The sequence below is a fragment of the Callithrix jacchus genome, chromosome 4, assembly GCF_049354715.1.
Source record: "Callithrix jacchus isolate 240 chromosome 4, calJac240_pri, whole genome shotgun sequence".
In the NCBI taxonomy this organism is placed as follows: Eukaryota; Metazoa; Chordata; class Mammalia; order Primates; family Cebidae; genus Callithrix; species Callithrix jacchus.
The window spans coordinates 50,732,902-50,756,189 of record NC_133505.1 but is presented as its reverse complement, the minus strand read 5'-3'; the positions used below and the strand labels follow the sequence as shown (position 1 = coordinate 50,756,189).

The window sequence follows — 23,288 nt, the reverse complement described above, 5'->3', positions numbered from 1 at the left end:
GGGCATGCTGAAGCGGGGGAGGGGCAGATTCCTGTAGTCCCAGCTACTCGGGAGGCTGAGGCAGGAGAATCACTTGAACCCAGGAGGCAGAGGTTGCAGTGAGCCAAGATCACGCTATTGCACTCCAGCCTGACAACAGAGTGAGACTCTGTCTCAAAAAAAAAAATTGTGTCTTACAACATTACTAAACTCTAGCTCTGTCACCATCAGTGGAATTATTGGGAATTCATGACTTATGTAAATATTTGAAATTATATTTTCATTCCCAATTGTGCCCCAGTTGTAAGGGTTAGCATGTGTGTGTTATTTTCTTTAACAGACAGTGAAATAGCAGTTTTCATGTGCCAGACATTGTGTTAGGGACTTTATAAATATTGGCTCATTTAATTTAATGTAATTCATTTAATACCAATTCTTTGTGGTAGGAAACCGAGGCACAGAGCCTAAGTAAATTGGCCATAGTCACACAGCTGCTGAGTGTATTGTTGAGCCTAACTCCTTTGTGTAGTTAAGAGCAGATGCAACTTTTCTTTTGTTTGTTTGAGATAGGGTCTCACTTCGTCACCCAGGCTAGAGTGCAGTGGCACAATCATAGCTCACTACAGCCTTAACTTCCTGGGCTCAAGCAATCCTCCCACCTCAGCCACCTGAGTAGCTGGGACTACAGCCACACAGCACCACACCCTTCCCGTTTTTTAGGTTTTTGTAGAGACAACATCTCACTGTGTTGCCCAGGTTGGTCTCGGATTCCTAAACTTAAGCAGTCCTCCTGCCTTGGCTTCCCAAAGTGCTGGGATTACAGGCTCACCCCTATAATCTCAGTCTACTGAACTTGGCCACACATTTTCTTAAAGAAGTGTAAAAAATTTGGACTCATTAATGCTTCAAAGCCTATGCTTTTAAACTAAGAATTGATTCTAGCTATGAAATATACATACATATATACTTTAATGTTTGAGTCCAAATATCAGAGAAAATGGAAATCTGTAGAATAGTATTGCCATTTTTTTCAATCAGAGGTGGCAGTATTCTATATGCGGGGTTTCTTGTGACCAGGGTTTTTGTTTGACTCATTTAAGTAGTGATGTATTATATCAGAATAGTCTTTCGCTTGTCTGTGGCCTAATGTTTAGAAAAAACAGTATGATCTCCACCAGTTCAGTCACCTAAAAGCAGTTGAATTCCCACAATGTAAACAGCAATGTGTATGTAGCACTGCGGGTAACCCGAGGATGTTAAATGGTGCCTCCCTCCTCTCCCCGAACCACACAGAGCATATGTCTTTGTTGGGAAGATGTAACATATGTAAGTGGAAATATACCACGAATGCCAAGAGTGTTTAAAAACAGTTTGCATCTGGGCATGGTGGCTTATGTCTGTAATCACAGCACTTTGGGAAGCCGAGGTGGGTGGATCACCTGATATCAGGAGTTTGAGACTAGCCTGGCCAATATGGTGAAACCTCATCTCTGCTAAAAATACAAAATTAACCAGGTGTGGTGGCACACACCTGAAGTCCCAGCTACTTGGGAGGCTAAGGCAGGAGAATCGCTTGTACCCAGGAGGCAAAGTTTGCAGTGAGCCAAGATCGTGCCACTATACTCTAGCCTGGGCAACAGAGTAAGACTCTGTCTCAAAAAAAAAAAAACAAAACACAGTTTGCAATGAGAACTGGAAAATCTTAGATACAGCCTTAAGGACTCTTTCATCCAATTTCACCATTTTACAGGCAGAAAGTTGAGACCCAGAGAGGGAAAGGGGCTTGCCCAAGGTTACACAGAGCATTGCTTTCCAAATGAGTAGAAGAGAGAGTAAACAAGGAAGCACAAAGATTCCTAGCCTCGAAGACCTAGGTCTTGCTCCTAGGCTTGCTGGCCTGTAAAATGGCCAGATGATTTAAATGATTTAGAAAGTCTGTTCCAATTCTGGAATGTCCTGGGGTCTGTCAGTGCCGTGTTTGGGAAGAGGGGCAAAATCAGAGGATATGGTCTTCTAAGGTAAATTGGTGGATCTTAGGCTTCAGTGTTAAAGGCCTAGGACAGTGCCTGGCATAATACAGTCACTCAGTAAATTAATGAGTGAATATTTTTCCAAGATAGGAGTCACTCTGGTTCATAACAACATTCCTTCTGTGAATTCACTGGAGGGAGATGGAATGAACAGGGGATGCTGAGCACAGGAGTGACGCTAACAGAGATGTTTCCACACAAGGCAGAGGCACCATTTTGGACTGCCTGGGCTTTGAAGGTGGGTAGGAAGGCCCAGGCCAGCATGAAGCCTCAGTTTAAGAAGAGGGTAAGAGGGCGCCCGAGGAGCCACACCTTCTTGGATTTATTCACCAAGAGCCAGTATTAGGCTGGGCCAGGAGTATCCACACCCTCATTACTTGTGAGCTTTAGGGAGAGCAAAAGGCTTATGTGCAGAGATGACTCAGGCCCGCAAAAACAAGAAAATCTTGATTAAAGGCCAATATGGCAGCTCACACCTCCTTTGTGGGCACCGTGTGCACAGCCAGCCTTCTGAGGATAGTTTCCCAAGTGGACATGAAAAATTGGGATGCTGGGGAGGGTGCGCCTGGGGAGGGTGCACAAGGCACAGTCCTAGGATGTGGTCCTACTCTTTGTCCTCGGGGCCTGCCTGGGACACCTGGGACAGCTCTCCTGATCATGTATCTTCAGTGTTTTGCGAAAGGGCGGGTGACCATTTCCCTCCAGGTGGAACATGAAGGAACATGCTCAGGTAGCTCAGGAATTATTGAGGACTTGAGAGAGAGGAAAAGAAGGAGGTTTGAAAGGAATGATTGCCCTTTAGCTAAGTAGCCGGAGGTCAACAGAGCACAGTTGCTCCCTCAGCAGGGGCAGTGTAGCTGGAAACAGAAGAAGGGAGCCAAGATGGGTTCTGTTAATGAGGTGAGAGGAGAAGGTGCTAGCTACACTTTCCTGTCCCCTGTCTGTGCTCATGCTCCCCGACTCAGGACAAATAGATGGGGCTGGCTGTGACCTCATTTCAACACAGTTCAAGAAACCAACTGAGACAGTTAACTGACTGTGGAAAACAGCAATCAGGGATCCAAGGGCAAAGGTAGAACTCACCGTGGTGTCAGCACAGTTGCCCACAGCACGGTGCATTGATGAGGGCCTTGGGAAACATCCTCCTTCCCTTTGACATTTTAAAGCAGCTGGTTCCTGTGATATTGAGAGGTTTAGGATCTTTAAGCTGTTTAGAGATGGACAAATGTGCACCTGTGGACATTTGCAGCAAGTCCAAGGAGTGAAGAAGGTTGAGGTTTTGGAATAAGATAGACCCAGTTTTGAATCTCAGTTCAGCTTTTTTACCAGCTGTATGACCTTGAGAAAAAATTTTTACAGTGTTCTGAGAACATGTGTGTGTGTGTGTGTGTGTGTGTGTGTGTGATGCATGATTCTTAGCAGGCAGTCAATATTGTCATCATCATCTTTATTATTAGTGACCATAACACTCAAATTTGTGTCTTTGAGCAGACTTGGGTTGTTGAGCATTTGTATTCTAAGTTACCAATTTCTCATCATATGAATTCCATTTGCATGCCTGAGAAGCAAAAATATCCTCCTCAAGAAACTCTTATTGTGGACACTCAAGGTTCTGAACACCATGTTAAATGTGTAGCCTCCTACCCACCCCATATTTGCTTGTCTTCTAATTTTGGAATATACTAAATGTTTTGTTTCACAATATATCATAAAATGACCAACCTGGCCAGGCACAGTGGCTCACGCCTGTAATGCCGGCAGTTTAGGAGGCTGGATCACGAGGTCAGGAGTTCAAGACCAGCCTGGCCAATATGGTGAAACCCCATCTCTACTAAAAATAGAAAAATCAGCTGGGCGTGGTGGCGTGGTGGCAGGAGAATAACTTGAACCCAGGAGGCAGAGGTTGCAATGAGCTGAGATTGCGCCACTGCACTCCAGCCTGGGTGGCAGAGCAAGACTGTCTCAAAAAAAAAGACCAACTTGTTGATACAAAGTTCTACATGTTAAGATTTCTGTTGTTCTATCTTTGTACCTCTTAGTCACTTTGGTGAGCCATATGGCTTGATGATAAATCATATTGCGATTTATAGATTGCCAGTTGAAATAAAACCTATCTAAATCCTTGAGACAATAATCATGGTACAGTGTGATTTAATCTATCATTTTGTGGCTATATGGAACATGTCTTATGAAAATTTTTAAGCCAAACAATGCCATTGTGAAAAAATTGTCGTTATAACAAATACCATGAAACAAATGCCATTGTCATTGGGTGCGTACAGTTATTTTTAAATGCCAAACTGTAGACCATGAGCTACTTAATGTTTGAGACCGCACAGTCCCAGTTTGACATAACATGGTTTTTGCCTGAAACTCTTTGGGATGGAAAGATGGTACAGAAGGAATAAGACCACCTAAGTGAGATCAACCTGTATGTGTTTTAAACTAGTAAGAGGCCAGCTGCTTATATCATAAGTCACTTTGTCGAATGCACTAGGTCTACATCAGTGTTCACTGAGGTCTTCTAACAAATGTGATCATTACTAATTAATCCTGTTTACCCAGTGGAAACTGGTGCCGTTTCTTAAATACACTGTGTTTATACCACATCGCAAGTAAGCATGTTATATAAGGACAATACTGAAAGAGTGAGGGGCTACTAAATGCCACATACATACTGGCATTCTCTCTCTCTCTCTCACACATACACACACACACACATGCACCCCAAAGCCAAACTGCAGAGAGGAAGCTTGTGATTTCTGGGTCCTAGGGTATCACTACTTTCAGAAATCTTTATCCTTCTTGGAAAGTCTTGCTTCTGAGCTTTAAGAACCATGGGCTCTGCAACCCTATGCTCTGCCCTCAGGTGGTAGGAAAAAAAAAAGAATCATGGGCTCCCCAGTTCCACCACTGTCAAGGATAAAGTAGACTGGAGCCCACGTGCGTTAAGTGATGAGTTATGCAGAGAGCCTGGCAGAGACAAATGACTGTCAGGTCAGGGACAGCTGGACATGCCTTTTCCTTCCCTGTTTATAAAATGGGAGGACTGTTTACAGCCTATTCAGTGGCATAGTAAGTGTGAAAGCACTTAGTAAACTGTTCAATAAAAGCTGAAATGAGACTGATTGGTCCTAAGCCCTTTTGGGGCCTGCAGAAGCCAGCAACCCTCACCCCTACCTTAGGAAGAATTGAGAGAGCAGAATAAAGTAGTTAGTTAAGCAAGGGGAGAATGAGAGCCTCCTGGATTCCTGTCCTTCCATCCCGGCACACCCAGGGCACCCACTTCAAGCTATTCCAGTAACTTACTGTTCTGTTAACCTTGAGGAAGGCAGGGACCTTCTGCTTAATTCTCCACGTGGCTGCTGTTTTGAAGTGGGGAGAGGGGCCGTAGAAGCAGAGATCATTATTCACAGAAAATGTTTTCTCATTCTTGTTCATTAAATGCCTCTGGTAGGAGAAAGTGAATAAATAGAAACATTGAATACACTGCTTTTTCTGAGCCCATGGTCAGAGACAAAAGGAAAAGGATAAATAAAAGGGGATCTCCCCTTCCATTTTCTCTCCTTTCATTCGATTTTCTGACAAGACCAGAGTGGAGCGCCCCTTGTGTCACATGCTTTCTGCACACCGCAAGTCAAATCCGGCATCTTGCGTGGTGGTGTGTTATAAAGCCTCTAAAACAAATCAGCATAGGTCCTTCTTTAGTCTCTCTCCAAGGGGGATTCCACAGTATTGTCACTGCTGGAAACCCTCTTCACCACTGTGAGGAGATAGAGCTACTCACGGGCAGGCTGCCTGAGTTTTAGTCATTTTAAAATCTGATGGTCTTGAACAAGGTGGGGAATCCTTGCATATAGAAATTGCTCCTCTCTGCCTCACCATGTCTTTATGTAAGTGATGAGGGGTCCCAAAGTGGGGCAGGGGACATACTTCCTTCACTTCAAAGTCCTAAGCATCTGGAGACCAACCTTTTTGGGTTCATGCCTAGCAGGCTCTGTCCACTGTTCCTCATGCAGAAGGAAAGGAACACAGTCCCAGCATCTGGCCCTACTCTCCTCTGTTGGTCTGTGAGCTCTGTTCATCACTAAGAATGCCATTTGAGGATTTTCCCCTCTTGCTTTTATTACCTTAACACTAGACAAGTGAAGAAGACGAAGAGTTAGAGGAGGAGGAGGAGGACCCGGAAGAAGATAGGAAATCCACAAAAGAAGAAGAGAGTGAGGTGCCGAAGTCCCCGGAGCCGCCACCTGTCCCAGTCCTGGCTCCCACGGAGGGGCCGCCCCTGCAGGCCCTGGGCCAGCCCTCAGGCTCCTTCATCTGTGAAATGCCCAACTGTGGGGCTGTAAGTGTGTCTGTGTCATCCGGGGATCTGGGACAAGGGAGGGCCATGTAGCTGTGCCTGGCTTTAAGAGATGATGTGTTTTCAAGAGTGCTCTTCCAACAATCAGAGTTTGGCAGAGGGTGCTCCGTGTTGCCATAGTTTTCTTCTTCATTGGCCAGCAGGTATTTCCAGAGTGTTCTGTGTCAAGCACAGTGCTGCATGTTGGAGAACACAAAGAAGGCCGTGTGCCTAGCAGGTGTGTGATTCCAAGCTCTGCAGCCAGCGTTGGCCTCCAGAACATACATTCCACATTTCCTGGAGCTTCCGCACTCCCCCGGGCTGTGTGTCTCACAAGCTTGTGTCCTGTCAACATGCATTTAAATGTCCTAAGAGAGCCTGCTGACAAAGATCATCCTTTTATGACATAATTACTTGTCCCAGCTCCTGCATTTTTACCTATTAGAAGGTTTTGCATTTCACATTTTATAAACTGTGACTAATTGAAATGTCACTAATTTAAAATTTGAGAGCATTGTTACAAAGATGTAACTAAAGTTTATCTTTGTACTCTATGGCAGAGAAAAAAACGATTTACTAAAAGTAAATTCATCATGTAAACAGGCTGAAAGGGACTATGTGTCAATACTGAGCCTAGTACTTTTCAAGAATTTTAGAAGCATAATTTAGCTAAAATAAAACAAGTTCACCATTTGGTCATTCTTAGCACTAAAGAAAGGCCTTATAGTATCTGTGCCGGCCTTGTCTAAGGCTCCATGTATATTTTAAAGGATATTTTTAAAGGTTATTTCTCAGTCTCCCACCGGTCCCCCACTAGTCTGAGTTAGTGAGCTTTCTCCAAATCAGGTTTCTTAAAGCCAGGCACACCTTTATAGGCAAGTTCTAAAGGGATTACCCCTCAAAATAATGTTGCCCCTTCCACAGGAAGCCCATTTTCCTCAAGTCAGCGTGCTTGTCTTTGCTCGTATTTGATGTAGGGCAGTGCTGTTCTCCAGAGTCTATTGAATGCTGCTTATTAAGTCTGTCACTCAGATGGAGAAGGCAACAGTTTTTAAAATATTTACATCCTAAACCAGAAATTCATTTGATTTGCATTTAAGGAAAAGTGAAAAGCTGGTTTTTTTTTTTTAAAAAAAAAGATATATACATTTTCCATTCACTGTTCACTCTGGAGAGAACAGAAGACATTGCTGGCTTATTTTCCATCTTTGATGTTTAATGACCTGGCCATTTTGTACAGAGTGTTCAGTGCAGGCATGATTACGATAATGATTTTAAGTGATAGTATTTCTTGGTGAATTTGTTCAGAAATTGGATGCCTCCTCAAATCATGGTTCTATATGTACAGTAAATTGTTTAGCAAATGGGAAGTTATTTTTTACTTTTCCCAATCAAATGCTCAGCAAGGTAGATATTTTCCTGTTCCAATTTTTCTGTACATAAAAAAAGAAAAAATGATTTTTTTTTTCTGAGATGGAGTTTTGCTCTTATGGCCTAGGCTGGAGTGCAATGAATGGCATGATCTCGGCTCACCGCAACCTCCACCTCCTGGGTTCATGTGATTCTCCTGTCCCAGCCTCCAGAGTAGCTGGGATTACAGGTGCCGCCACCACTCCCAGCTGTTTTTTGTATTTTTAGTAGAGACAGGGTTTCACCATATTGGCCAGGCTGGGCTTGAACTCCTGACCTCAGGTGATCTACCCACCTCAGCTTCCCAAAATGCTGGGATTACAGGCTTGAGCCACTGTTTCCAACCAAAAGAAAAAAATATTTTAAAATGACTTTTTAAAATCACAGTGGAAAAAACATGCTGATTTTTATTTTATTCCTTGCCTGACAATGGAGGCTTTGGTTGCTAAGTCAGTGATAGGTTTAAACCTAAACAGAGCTCATAAACCTAACACAGCGACTACTACAGCTAGACAGCCCAGTAGGTACTCCCCTTAGCTGATGAGTTTAACAAGCTGGGAGTCAGGGCCCTTGGGATTCAGGGACACGGATTTACATCCCTTTATAGCATTGGTTCTGAACTGGAGATGATTTGTTCCCCAAGAACATTTGGCAATGTCTAGAGATATTTTTGTCATAAATGGGGAGGTGTACTGGCATCTGGTAGGCAAACGCCAGAGATGCTGCTAAACATCCTATGCAGCAGAGCCCCCAACCCATCACAACAAAGAATTATCAGCCCAGAATGACAGTAGTGCTGAGGTTAAGAAACCCAGCTTTATGGCAGGCTTTTAAAATACTGCCCAGATCCTTTCTCTTTTTATCATTCTGTATTAAAATTTGGGGGTCTTAAACATTGCTTCAACAACGGGCTACTGATTAAGGCAATATATAACATAGAATATGTTAGAAAATCGAATCGTCTTTCAAACTGGGTTTCTTAAAGAGCTAGGGCTTCCAGTGGGTACATAGAGCTGAGAAAACAGGCCCAGTTCTGCAGCACTGTCTCCATTCTAGCCAGTGCACCTCTGCTTTTAACTTGAGCCTGTGTTTTTTGAGTAAGACCTGATTTGTTTAAAAAAGAAAGAGGAAGGAAGGAAGAAAAATGGGAGGGAGGGAAGGAGGTAGTTATCAGCTTTTTTAAAAGTTTGAAAGCTGGTCCAGCCCCTGCATTTTTCAGATGGGAAAAAAACATACAGAAGGGAAATGGCCCAACAGCTTTAGTTATAGTAGAGCTAAACCCCTGATGTCTTGACTTCTAGACAATAGCTTTGTCCCTTATCCTGTGCCACATTGCCTCTTCTCTTCTGGTTATAGCAGTGATGAGGTCTGATTGGCACAGCATTTGTGGTTGTAGTATTTGATCTTTACCTTTTGTAGCATATGCCCAAAGTTTGCTTATATAAACCCTTGTGCCCTGTCATTAGACAGTTTCAAGTATCCCATGTTTACCACTGAGTAACTAATAACCCTAATTTCCTTTTCAGGACTGTAGATGTCATGTCACTCCATTTCTTCCCCAGGTGTTCAGCTCCCGACAGGCACTGAATGGCCATGCCCGCATCCACGGGGGCACCAACCAGGTGACCAAGGCCCGAGGTGCCGTCCCTTCTGGGAAACAGAAGCCTGGAGGTGCCCAGAGTGGGTACTGTTCGGTGAAGAGCTCACCCTCTCACAGCACCACCAGCGGCGAGACAGACCCCACCACCATCTTCCCCTGCAAGGAGTGTGGCAAGTAGGTGCAGGGGACCAGGGACTGAACCTGAGTTCATGATGGATAATTGCTCTATGGGGGCTGGGCCAGGATGGCCTGAGGTTTCTTCAGTCAGAAAAAGAACGTAGACCTCAAAACTCTTCTTCATACCATCTTTGGGATGGATATGTAGGCTTCGTTGCAGATTCAGAATATGGCCATTCTGTTATTTTAGAACCTTGTAAGGATGGATCCCTTCAGAGAGTGAACCTCTAGTTACAAAACTGTACTCTTTTTCCCAGAAATGGCAGGTGGGACTCTGGTTCCCACTCCTTCCCTTCACACCCAAGCTATATTCACTAACATTATTCTTGTTGCATCCCTGCTGAATGATTTCAGAACAGCTCCAGAACACTTAATCAGGAACTCTCCATAACACAGATGGCTCATACATGATACTCCTACCACTATCACTTACTTCCATGCCCAGGACAGACATCACTAATCAATCACCACAGTCTGCTATCACGTTAAGACAGAGCCTCAAATACTTTTCATTGTCATGCTTCAAGTTGCACAATCAATTGATCCGAGTTGATACATGAAATAAAACCTATTTGTTATCCTGCCGTTTTAGGTATAATTTAAAACAACTAAAAAGGAAAAGTGACATGTGATAGTAATTGTAATAGCTAACATTTACTGAGCACTTATTTTATTACATGCTTTATTTGTATGAACTCATTTAATCTTTACATAGAAACTCCATGTGATACAGATACTGTTTTTTATCCTTGTTTTACAAATAAGGGTTTAAAAATTAGGTAAAATGACTTGCCCTAAGTCACACTACCAGTAAAGGGAAGAACTGAGATTTGAGCCCAGTTTCATTCAAATGCAGACCTGGGCTCCTGACCACTGCTCTGTCCTTTTGGTTTATTTGCTTTAGGTAGAAAATGTCATTGATGGTAAGATGGGTGATTCCCTCCCACAGCCTCCTGTAGAGAATTCCAGTGTACTTCTCAATGAGTCCACCTGACTGGAAGGGTACTACATTGTCACGAATTACCTCCTTTAGGAGCCGTGCTGAGTTCCTCTTCCCATAATTCCTAGTGCCTCAAGCATGAAAAGGAGTATTACTTGGAAGAGATGCTGCCCATGTGGCTTCTGAAACTTTACCAGGAAAACATATCTAGTTGCATAAGGAAGGCCAGGTGGGACCTCTCCTTGTACATCCTCACAGATAGAGCAGGCAACTTAATAGTAACTGCTGTTTAACAGGTACACTCAGTGTGTGCCTGGCACTGTTTTAAAGGATTTTTTACATGTTTTAGTCTGTTTTATGTTGCTACAACAGAATGTCACTGACTGGATAATTTATAAAGAAAATAAATTTATCTCATAATTCTGGAGACTGGGAAGTTCAAGGTCGAGGGACCTGCATCTGGCAAGGACCTGCATTTGGGATGACTTCTTGCTGAGTCATCCCATTGCAGAAAGGCAAAGAGAGGCGAGAGAGAGCAAGAGATTGAACTTGCAGCCTCATACCCTATTATAATTGACACAAATCCATTTATGAAGGTGAGGCCCACATCACTGAAACACCACCCATTAGGCCCCACCTCCCAACACAGCTGCATTAAGGATTCCATTTTCAACATGTGCTGTTTGGGGGACACATGCAGCCCACAGCACATGTACCGATAAAGCTTTAAAGTAGCTCCGTGAGGCAGGTACTTTCAGGAGCTGCTCTAGAGGCAGAAACTGAGGTACAGAAAGGTGAAGCCTCTGTTGCAGTTCGTAGCAAGTGACCTAGTGGGAATTCAAACCATGCAAGCTGGCCTGGCCTTGTGCTCCTGGCTCTATGCCATGCTGCCTCTGACTAAACCCAGCTTAGTGGCAGCCACCAGAGTGAACTGGAACTAGCAGATCACTTCCCCCCGTGAAGTGCAGGGATGGGAGAGGTGGAATTCGGTGTTGGTCTCCTCCACACTCGGCTGTCCTTCCAAGCTGGCCATGCTGTCGTTTTCACATCACCACCCACCACACATTGGTGCCCCATGGAAGAAATAGGCCCCTGGATTGATCTTAAGGCTTATTCAATTGAAATGATGACAGAGCCACCCTCAGCTACTCTCAGTGATCCACCTGTTTGTCCTGGAGTGGCAGTGTCAGGGTATCGGGGTCTTGCCAGTTTCCCCTGAGAGGAGCCAGCACCTCCCACTCATTAGGCTCAAACAGGCTAAAACTCTACATTCCACCAGGTGGAGACAGAGGACCATTTAACAAACAAAAATCAGTATTTCATGTTTCTCAGCCATGTCTCTGTGGCATCTATTAAATGGTTTTTTGGGATCTTGTTCTTATGTTGCTTGGTAACTTTTTCTACCAGAAATCCAGTTACGATTTCATGGACAATACAGATGGTTTCTGTGGTTTTTCCTAACTCGGAATAACATTAGGCAAATATTCACAAAATAAGTCTTACAGCTGCTGAAATTATGTTTGTTACATTTAACCGTTTTCAATGTGTCCAAGTAGAATTGTGGTTTATTAGCCCTATGTCACTCGGGCCTTAGGAACCAGCTGTTATTTTTGTTTTTTGGTTTTTTCCTTATAAACAGTCTCACACCTGGGCACACTTCTCTGAAAAAAGGTCCAGATAGTTAATATTTGAGACTTTGTGGGCTGTACTCTCTTTATGGTAACTGCTCAGCTTTGCCACTGCAGCATAGAAACAGCCATCAACATTACATAAACAGACATGGCTGTGTGCCAATAAAACTTTATTCACAAAAGCAGTTGGGATTTGTCCCACTGACCATAATTTGCAGACCTCTCATTGTAAGAATTAACCCCAGCAATATATCCAGGGTTTCTCGACCTCAGCACTATTGGCATTTCCAGTCTGCTAATTCCTTGCTTGGGGAAGAGGGAGTGTTCTCTGTGTTGTAGGATGTGTCGCCACTCTGATAATATCATGGCCACCAAAAGGGTCCTTAAGTGAAAGGGAGTAGATGTAGCTCACATGTCAAGTACAATAATGACAGGGGCCACTGGATTTGACCACACAGAGTTACTGGTGACCTTGAGACTAGCAGGGGCCAACAGTCTACATGGAGAGGAAGGAAGAGAGAAAAAAAGAGATCTTTCTCTCCCACCAAGTGCATGTGGGCAGATCCTTCAAGAATTTTGACCGTGGACTGGGTGCAGTAGCTCACACCTATAATCACAACACTTTGGGAGGCCAAGGAGGGAGGCTCAATTGAGGCCAGGAGTCAGAGGCCTGCATGGGCAACATAGCAAGACTCCATCTATGCAAAATATTTAAAAATTAGCTAGGCATGGTGGTGTGTGCCTGTAGTCCTAGCTAATCGAGAGGCTGAGGTTGGGAAGATCACTTGAGCCCAGGAGTTCAAGGTTATGGTGAGCTATGATCACACCACTGCACTCTAGCCTAGGCAAGAGAGACACACTGTTGAGGAACGGGGACAGAAGTGGGTTGTTTCATGATGGGGACTATCAGGGCTCGTTAGCATGATTTGGGAGATTCTCCAGTGGAGAAAGCATGGTCAATAATGAGGAGGAGGAGGCTGAAGGAGAAAGGGTCTGGGCTCCAGACTCCAGGTGGACAGGACGCCTTTGTGAATTCCTCCTCCATTGTCACAGGAAGGAAGACTGAGGCATAGTCAGCGTGTTCTGTCCCCATCCCTTTCCTTGTAATGCTTGGAGAGGAAGGAAGAGAGGTGACAGGTCATAGGGGAAGGAGGTCCTAGAAGCTGAGCAGCCAGGGACTCTGTCAGACCACCCACCCCCATTCCCCATAGGACACGTGGATTTCCAAGAACTCTGATATCCTTCTAAATTCTACACACCTCTCTTTATTTTTAGAGTCTTCTTCAAGATCAAAAGCCGAAATGCGCACATGAAAACTCACAGGCAGCAGGAGGAACAGCAGCGGCAAAAGGCTCAGAAGGCGGCTTTTGCAGCTGAGATGGCAGCCACGATTGAGAGGACTACGGGGCCCGTGGGGGCGCCAGGGCTGCTGCCCCTGGACCAGCTGAGTCTGATCAAACCCATCAAGGACGTGGACATCCTCGATGATGATGTCGTCCAACAGTTGGGAGGTGTCATGGAAGAGGCAGAAGTCGTGGACACCGATCTTCTCTTGAATGATCAAGATTCGGTCTTGCTTCAGGGTGATGCAGAACTATAAAGCCCTGTGTGGCACTTAGAGACAGTGAAAACCCACGGCCTCCGTCTTCATTAATCAGGAAACCTGGACTGCCTGCTTGTTTTGTAACCCTTTTAAACTACCTGTTTTAAAAGTGGTCATTTTATTCAGGTTTAGAAAAAAAAATCCCATTTCTTTTCCTTTTATTTAAAAAAAAAATTTGTTTTTGTGGGGGGTTGGGGGAATAAATAATTGGCACAACTATCTTTAAGAGGTGTTTCATCCGGGCTACCTTCTCATGAAATCATTCCCAGCAGGGAATGAAGCTGTCCTTCATGTTCCATTGCGTTCAGATGTCAACCATTCCGGTTGCCTTTTATCCCAAAGCTTGCTGTGAATGTGTGTGAGAGTGTGTGTGTGTGTGTGTGTGTGTGTGTGTGTGTGTGTGTGTGGTGTGAGGCAGACGACCCTCTTAGTGCTGGGGCCTTGGGGCCATCTTTTCCCACAAAGCGTTATTTTGATTCTGTTCTGACCTCATTCCGTAGTTTGCAGTGAGCATGGCATCTTTGCCTGGAGATTCTATGCTAGGGGCAGCTTTCCAGGGGCAAAGCAAGACCTGGTGTTACGCAGCTCTCCTCCAGCATACACAACGTGTGAGGAGATGACCAAATGTGAAAATAGGTTTCCCTAGTTGCCTCTCATCCTTTGGCCTGTTTGCAGGAATGGAGTACTGTATAATTTTAGGCTTTCACTCCAAGCAGTGTTTACTGAGGACCTGGTTTTCTAGAGCAGGTGCGTCCTGTCCTCTTCCATGTTCCCTGGGGTCTGGTCAGCTCCAAGTTGTGGGTGGCAGAGCTGTGTTCAGCATGAACTGACTAGAGACCCATCTGCAGGCATGTTTTAAGTTGCCAGGACTGCTTTCAATTTAGGGTGATTGAAGGGCACACATTGAAGTACCTAGAATGCCAGAAAGTGTTCTTTTGCCCAAAAAAACAAATCAGAAAAGCAACACTGTTAATGATTAGTGGAGTTCTGAAATTACTTGTGCCACTTAGAAGTACTGTGAGACCTCATTCACTGGGATTTTGCTGTAATTCACATCCGCTGGACTGAAGTTTACCTTGATGGTAGCTGTAAGACACAGTTTTCTAACACATATGATAGCAAATACAAGACAAATAGCATTGAAGGCCAACAAAAAGTGTGGCTTCAGACACACTTTTAGCTATAATGTCTGCATTCAAACAATGACTGTATTCATTACAAATCACTTACCAAAGCACTTTTAGACTTCTCTAACCTCCATGACTTTGCTCGGCTTCCTCCTGTCCCTGTCAGCAGGGTTGCTGTTTGTACTTGAAGGTAATAAACCTGTAATCCTTCAAAAATGCCATTTAGCCCCAGGCTTTTGAGCTGAGTCAGACTGACCTATCCCACCGTTAGGGCAAAACTCAGGCTGGGACAGAGCCCCAGTACAGAGCAGATCCTGCTTCACGCAACTCCCCTTTCAGAGTTAATGCTGCGTGATTTCCTGGGCGGGTGTTTTCAGGACTTGCCCACCCCAGGATGCTGGTTCTCAGCTCCATGTAAGTGTGCCTATCACACTGGGCCACTTTGCTGGCACATTCATAGCTTGACATGAGAGAGAGTATCAGCAGAAGCATGAGAGTAGGACCTGCTGTCTTTGACTCTGCAAAAGCTTTTAGCACACATGAGAGGGACCAGCTGTGACCCACAGCAGCCCCACACAGGCTTCAGGAAAGCCGTGGACAGAAGAAAAAATAAAACTCTTTTCCATCATTCTGTTTTCAAAGAAGAGGTCTTGGCATTTTCTTACATCTTTTGTTTAGGGGGAAAACAAGTTTCATTTGCTGCCATTTCAGAAAGGTTTGCTATCCTGTTTAATCCAAGTAGTTGTGAGTCAAGAGCTGCCTGGGCAGTGTGCACCAACTTTGTAGCCAAACCACTCCAGCTCTCAAACCCTTGGCTGATCGTCTCTCCCGGGGACCACTGCCCTCCACTTAGCAGGCGTCTGAGAGTGAGCTAGAAGGGCGCTATAGAAGCTTATCTATCAAAGGAGCAAACATGCAGAAAAGTGTTCATAAAGCAAATGTATTGCCTCTGTTTGGGGATTTGCCCAGCGGTTCCAGTTATAACATTAAAAAATAAACTTAGTTGCCATGGCAAAAATAGAATGCACAACTTACTTTTAATTTTCCATGCAGTATAGCATAAGGATTTTTTACTTGAAACAACCAAAGAACTCCTCCTTAACGAGACAGTTCGAATTCCTGAATTAGTATTTCTTGACTATCAACTTCAAGAATGGACTTCCTAGTACAACGTTGCACTTATTTTTTTCTTTTCTGAAATGATTCTGCCTGCATGTATGTGTTGTGTTTTAGCTTCTCCCCTGACCCCACCCCCAAAGAACTTTTCTTCCTAATGGTTAATGTCTTCAACTCGGTTACTGTTTACTATCAGATGGTTTTTCATTAGTGAATTTAGACCTCTTTGAGAAAGCTTGTATATAAAAAGTTAACAGATATATTTTATGGAAAAACCCATCTTATTTTCAAATATATTTAACTGCTGTTATATTTTATTAGAGGAAGGTTGTAAATATTTTCTAGGAGTTCTATTGTAAAGAAAAGTATTTTTGAAAAAAACTAATGTAATAAAAAGGAAAACATTTTTAAATAGTAGTTGTGATTGCTTCCTGTTCTGGCTTTGTTATGTTCTATTCTCAGCAGATGAATTGCATGCCTTCCATATCAGGATGTAATTTATTCAGGTTTGCACTATTATAAGTTGACGTCATAGTATCCAGTGTGCTTAACTGTATTTTCCTGGAATGCAAGTCCTTTGGTCCACATTAAAGCACTATGTATAGCATATTCATAATTTTTTTGTAATGTGTGTATTTTTAATAAGGATTTTATGTAACATTTTGGCAAAAAGAGGACAGTATTTTCTAGTGAATTTTATAATAACGTTTTGCTAAAAATGTTTCTTCCTAGGTCAGTTTTTGTTAAGGTGAACCAAAAGTCTTATTTTACCAGGGGTTTAAAAAAAGTTTGAAGCTTGAAAGCAAAGTTATATTTAAACATCATATGTAACAAATAAATAAAGATGTTTTATAGACTTGTCCTAAAAAGGTGCATTCCTTAAAAAAAAAAAAAAAAAGGAAAGGAAAGAAAGACAGAAACTGGGGCATTCTAGATTGTTTCCCATCTGAGTGATAGGCATTTTTTTTTTAATTATCACAATGCTTCTTCAGAAAGAGACCCAGGGAAATTTTATTTAACACATTCTAATCATTAGCCTTCTCAGAAAGTTATTACAGTTCCTATAGATGGACATTCATCAAATGGAGATGTAACCAAATAAACACTGTCATATTTATTTGTGAAAACCTGATTCAATCTTGCATCAGCTGCTCTGAAAATAAAATACTATCTTTTTGCGTTTCGTTTGCCTTAAATATTTCTTCTTTCTAGCCACTGCTATGACTTCTCAGTGCTGGGTAAATGCTAGTTTCCCTGTTAATTGGTTTCTGTAGGCAACAAGTTTAAGTCTGCTGATCAGAAAATTTAATGCTCATTATTAAAGTGTCCCCCAACTCCAGACACTAGCAGCAGATGAAACACTTGGGGACTTGGTGGTCTCTAAACCTTATGACTCAAATTGTGATTCAAAGGAGCACACCGTGACACACAGGTGTCTTACACTAAATCCTCCACAACATCTAAGTCCACCCTGATTTATTTGTATTTTAAATCTGCATTTCCAAATTCGAGTAAGTATGTTTACTTTTTTTTTTTTTTTTTTTTTGAGACAGCGTCTTGCTTTGTTCCACAGGCTGGAGTGCAGTGGCACAATCTTGGCTCACTGAAGCCTCCACTCCTGGGTTGAAGCAATTCTCATGCGTCAGCCTCCCAAGTAGTGGGGATTATACAGGTCACGGACCACCACACCTGGCTAATTTCTGTATTTTTAGTAGAGGTGGGATTTTACCATGTTGGCCAGGCTGGTCTTGAATTCCTGGCCTCAAGCAATTTGCCCAAAGTGCTGGGATTACAGGTGTGAGTCACCACACCTGGCTGTATGTTTGCTTTTTCATGGTCAACAGAAAACTATAGAACTTTGAAATTCTGTATTTTATTTTGTTCATTTTTTATTTTTTCTGAGACAGTCTTGCTCTGTCACCAGGCACTAGGCTGGAGTGCAGTGGCGCAATCTTGGCTCACTGCAACCTCCGCCTCCCAGGTTCAAGCCATTCTCCTGCCTCAGCCTCCCAAGTAGCTCGGACTTCAGGTGCATGCCACCACGCTTAGCTAATTTTTGTATTTTTAGTAGAGACGGGGTTTCACCATGTTGGCCAGGATGGTCTTGATCTCTTGACCTTATGATCTGCCCGCCTCAGCCTCCCAAAGTGCTGGCATTATAGGCGTGAGCCACTGTGCCCAGCCTTGAAATTCTGTATTTTATACAAAATTTGCTTTAAGTGGGGAATGCCTATTCAACACCTGTATCTAGATTCTTTGGGTGGGTGGGAGGTTGTTGTTTTTAAATGAATAGAGACATGGTCTCACTATACTGGCCAGGTTGATGTTGATCTCCTGGCTTCAAGCAATAATCCTGTCTTGGCCTCCTGAAGTGCTAGGATTGCAGGTGTGAGCCACTGTGCCTGACCTCTTTTTTTTTTTTTAACTTTAATTTTAGCTATTTACTTTAGACAACCTATATCAAATAAAATAGCTATTCCTCTAGAAACTGTGTGACTCAGCCAGTGTTGTACATTTAAAGTCTACTTCTGGAGACCTAATTGGAAGATGTTCTTCTACTGTTACATTTATTCAGTCAGTCCCCATGAGCCACCAAGTACCAAGCATTATTCCACACTGTATTACACATTGGGGAGGAGAGTGTATAAAGATGGCTGTACATGATTCCTTCCTGCCAAGGAATTTAATACCTAGAAAGACATATGGGGGCCTTGGAACATATCCAATTCCAGCATTGAGAAGAGCCCTATCAATATTCAGAATCCTTTCACTGCCACCCACATTTACACAGCAATTTATAGCAGGTGCTCAGCAACTATTTGTTCAATGAGTTACCTCTCCAGTCCTCCAGGTATGCTCATCCCCGTGTGTGTTCAGCAGAGAGAGAATGTGTGTGTAAATAAAACCTCTTTGAGGTTTACTTAAGGCCAATCCTGAATTCCATTTACTCCCCATCTACTATGCTCAGCCAGCACCAGCGAGCTGAGATGTGCTCTAGGAATTCGGATGAGTGTTCATGTTGACATAGCAAAGTATAATTAGGAAGACATTTTAAGAAATTGAATAATATATTCCTAAGAGAACCATAAGTGATCTCTGAATTGCAGATATCCTTGTGTAAAGGAGCCAAAGGGCTGATTGCTTCCTTTATGTAAGAAAGAATCTTTTGGAAAGGGCTGTCTTTAAAAACAGAACAGCTGGCACAATCAAATTATGATTAACTGTAAAATATCTGATGTATCTATATTTACTTTTTCTGGACATAAAGCAAGGTTTCCTTGCGTCAGCTACTGAGAATCACTGGACTCCTGCCATGAGTTCAGATGTCTGGAAGTTTAGGCTGCAGGAAAGAGACCCTTAATGGATAGGCCAAGCTTCAGACGCTGTCCATGCCCACACCTTATGCCAAAGAGTATGGCTCACAGCCCTACGCTTAGTAAAACCTGATGTTGCCCCTTACAGTGACTGCTGTCTAGGCCCTAGGAAGTTGGCACTTGACCCCAAACCATGAGGCCCATATGCTGTTTGGTGACACATTTGGCTCAGCCCAGGAAGATGAGAGGACCAAATCAAATACCCACATTTGAGAATATGAATGGAGAAACGTGGCGAGCCAAAAGCAGCGGGCAGTGGCCACGCAGAGTCCCGAGAGAGCAGCAACTTATTAAGGTAAACAGTGAAAGCCCATCATTAAAAAAACCGCATTTGGCCTCAGGAGTGAAGAGGGTATCTAGTCCCTAAGACTGTTTTGAGCATACCTTTCCAGTTGCAGGAGCTGTCCAGACCACACAAGTCTTTAAAAATAAACCTCTATTTCTTCTGGAATGGTGCTAGGGTGGTGGGTGGGTATTTCTGGTTTTATTATCCAAGAGATTTAAATTGAACTGAACTGCATCATAGAATCAGCCCCAGTCCGCTGCAGAGGTAGAAAAGGCACTGGTTGTTTTGTTTTGTTAATACAGAGTCTTGCTCTGTCGCCCAGGCTGGAGTGCAGTGGTGCGATCTTGGCTCACTGAAACCTCTGCCTCCTGGGATCAAGTGATTGTCCTGCCTCAGCCTCCCAGGTGGCTGGGACTACAGGCATCCACCACCACACCTGGCTAATTTTTGTATTTTTAAGAGAGACGGGGTTTTGCCATGTTGGCCAGGATGGTCTCGATCTCTTTACTTCATGATCCGCCTGCCTCAGCCTCCCAAAGTGCTGGGATTACAGGTGTGAGCCGCCACGCCCGACCAGACACCACTTTTAAGATGGTTATTGGTTTAGCTGTAACTAACTTACTGCATGACCTTGAGTGAGTCATTTCACGTTGGTTTCCTCATTTATAAAATTAGGACAAAATCCATGTCTTCTGGTGAGGATCAGAGTAGGTAACTTAGGTGAAAGTCGTTTGCAAGCATTATGGTTGCAGAACATTTATCCAACTGAGGCTACTCAAAGGGGACAGAGGCAGGCCGAGGAGCCCTCACAGAAGTGCTGTCTGGACAGACTGACGCAAACTTTGGAAGCAGCAACGGAACTGGGGGTGGAGAGGCTGTTGGAAAACCCCATTGGCTAAGGGAAATCCAATTCACAGAGAGAACCTGATTCGAAGAAGGGCACTGGGCAGCCTGCCAACGTGAAGCATCGCTGAGTCCGGCAGAAGCGCACACAGGCTAAGTGTGCTGTTTTCATACTGTGGTGCAAGGCCGCTCTAGACTCTCTGCTACACCTCAAAACGGACTGAACTCTAATAAACAGAAGCCAGCCTGAGGGGCAGGAAAAGTGGTTTCTGCTCCTAGACCTTTTCTATCTCCTAGATAGGTGTGCTGTTGGACAAACTATTCTGCCTCTTCTTTGGTTCTCTTGCCTGCAAAATAGGGTAATAATAATTTTGTGGGAAGAAAAAAACAGCTTTATATTTGTATAATTCTTTTTTTTTTTTTTTTAATGGAGTCTTGCTTTGTCGCCAGGCTGGAGTGCAGTGGCATGATCTTGGTTCACTGCAACCTCTACCTTCAGGGTTCAAGCGATTCTCCTGCTTCCACCTCCCAGGTAGCTGGGACTACAGGCACACACCACCACACCAAGCTAATTTTTGTATTTTTAGTAGAGACGGGATTTCACCATGTTGGCCAGGATGGTCTTGATCTCTTGAAATCGTGATCCGCCCGCAACAAAATATTCTCATAAACTTGATCCTTTTATTTTTAATCTTCTCAACAGCCTTGTGAGGCAGGTGAGGTAGAAACTTCATGGCAGAAATAGTGGCTAACATCTATAGCGTATCATTACATGGCAGGCATTGTACTAAACACCAGACATTGGTATTGCATTGAATTCCCACAGCAACTACCGGAAGTAGCAACTACTGTTATCTTTTTTTGGACATATGAGAAAACTGAGGCTCAGGGCAGGGAAGTAACTTGCTCAAAGTCACTCAACTAAGTGGTAAACCTGGGAATAGAAACCAGATTTGAGTATAAGGCTAGAGTTTTTCTTTAGGCTAAAATGCATACATGAAAGCACTTTGGGAAAATAAAGCTTAGAAATGTGCACAAATGGGCCAGGTGCAGTGGCTAATACCTGTAAAACCAGCACTTTGGGAGGCCAAGGTGAGAGGATTGCTGGAAGTCAGGAGTTCAAGACCAGCCTGGGCAATATAGCAAGTCTCTGTCTCTACAAAACAAAAATAAAATTTAAAATGATGGCAAAAACCTGTAGTTCTAGATACTCCAGAGGCTGTGGTGTGAGGATCACTTAAGCACAGGAGTTTGAGGCTGCAGTGAAATATAATCAAGCCAGTGCTCTCCAGCCTGAGCAACAGAGGGAAATACTGTCTCAAAAAAAAGTACTATAGAAGCAGACCTTAAGATGAGAAGAAAATAAAATAAAATAATAAAAATAAATGTTTAAAAATTTGCACAGATGGAAGTTTTTTGTTTGGTTGGTTTTTTGCTTTGTTTTTGTTTTTGAGTCAGAATCTCGGTCTGTCCCCCAAGCTAGAGTGCAGTGGCTCAATCTCAATCTCAGTTTACTGCAACCTCTGCCTCCTGGATTCAAACAATTCTCCTGCCTCAGCCTCCCAAATAGCTTGGATTACAGGTGCACATCCCCATGCTAATACTTGTATTTTTAGTAGAGAGGGGGTTTCACCATGTTGGCCAGGCTGGTCTCAAAATCCTGACATCAGGTGATCCTCCTGTCTCAGCCTCCCAAAGTGCTGAGTGCTGAAATTACAGGTGTGAACCACTGCACCTGGCCTTTTCTCTTTTTTTAGAGTCTCACTGTGTCTCCCAAGCTGGAGTGCAGTGACACTATCTTGGCTCACTGCAACCTCACCTCCCAGGTTCAAGTGATTCTCATGCCTCAGCTTCCCGAGTAGCTGGGACCGTAGGCACACGACGATGACATCCTACTAATTTTTTGTATTTTTTGTAGACATGGAGTTTCACCATGTTGACCAGGCTGGTCTCGAACTCCTGACCTCCGGTGATCTGCCCACCTCGGCCTACGACAGTGCTGGGATTACAAGTGTAAACCACTGTGTCTGGCCTGAAGAAGTTTTTATTACAGCAAATCCCAGTTATAAATCTTTTTATTTGGAAAAAAAATTATGGTGGACATTAATAACTAGTCAAAACACTTTTGGCTTGTTGTAGATGAAGCTAGCCATTGCAAATTCCTACATACTAGAGTAACATAGGGAAATGAATAATTTAGAAAGATTAGTAGGATAGTGGTATACAAAATGGATGGAGCACAAGAATTCAAACTGGTGTGGGGAAGGCAGGATTAAGAACCATAATTAGAAAATCATTGCAATAAGGTAACTAACTGAGTGGCAACTACACCCAGTAATAGTGGCTGACTTTTCTTTCTCTTATTAAATATAGATTTTGTTAAAATTTTGAAAAATGCAGAAATAGGAAAATAAATTACCCATTATTCCACTACTTAAGTAAATGGTGTCAATATATTAGTTTCGGGCTGGGCTTGGTGGCTCACGCCTGTAATCTCAATCCCTTGGGAAGCCAAGGCTTGAGGATCACTTGAAGACAGGAGTTCGAGACCAGCCCACAAAATAACGAGGGCAATACAACGAGACCCCGTCTCTACAAGAAAAAAAAAAAAAAATTAGCTGTGGTGGCACGCGCTTGTAGTCCAGCTATTCAGGAGGCTGTGTTGGGAGGATCACTTGAGCCAGGAGTCTGAGGTTGTTTTTCCTAAAAGGAAAAAAAAATAAGTAAATAAATAAATAGATATATGTGTGTGTGTGCAAGCACACACAGACAATTTAAAGAATATTAAATGGGGCTTGGTAACTATACAGTCACCGGCCGAATCAATTCT

General features: G+C 43.4%; 1 protein-coding gene across 50 annotated transcripts in view; it reads left to right on the top strand.

The window, feature by feature from the left end:
• TRERF1 (transcriptional regulating factor 1) overlaps nt 1-16,568 on the top strand; it is a 235,203-nt gene extending 218,635 nt beyond the window's left edge. For 35 of the 50 annotated variants that reach the window (XM_035295654.3, XM_078369167.1, XM_017971093.4 and 32 more), the window contains 3 exons: nt 6,151-6,354; nt 9,288-9,535; nt 13,385-16,568. In XM_035295654.3, the coding sequence (XP_035151545.1) occupies nt 6,151-6,354; nt 9,288-9,535; nt 13,385-13,709 (777 nt within the window). In that variant the 3' untranslated portion in view covers nt 13,710-16,568. The remainder of the gene's footprint in view (nt 1-6,150; nt 6,355-9,287; nt 9,536-13,384) is intronic. The other 15 variants (XM_035295656.3, XM_078369158.1, XM_078369159.1 and 12 more) reach the window with 1 other exon arrangement.
• The last annotated feature ends 6,720 nt before the right edge of the window (nt 16,569-23,288 follow it).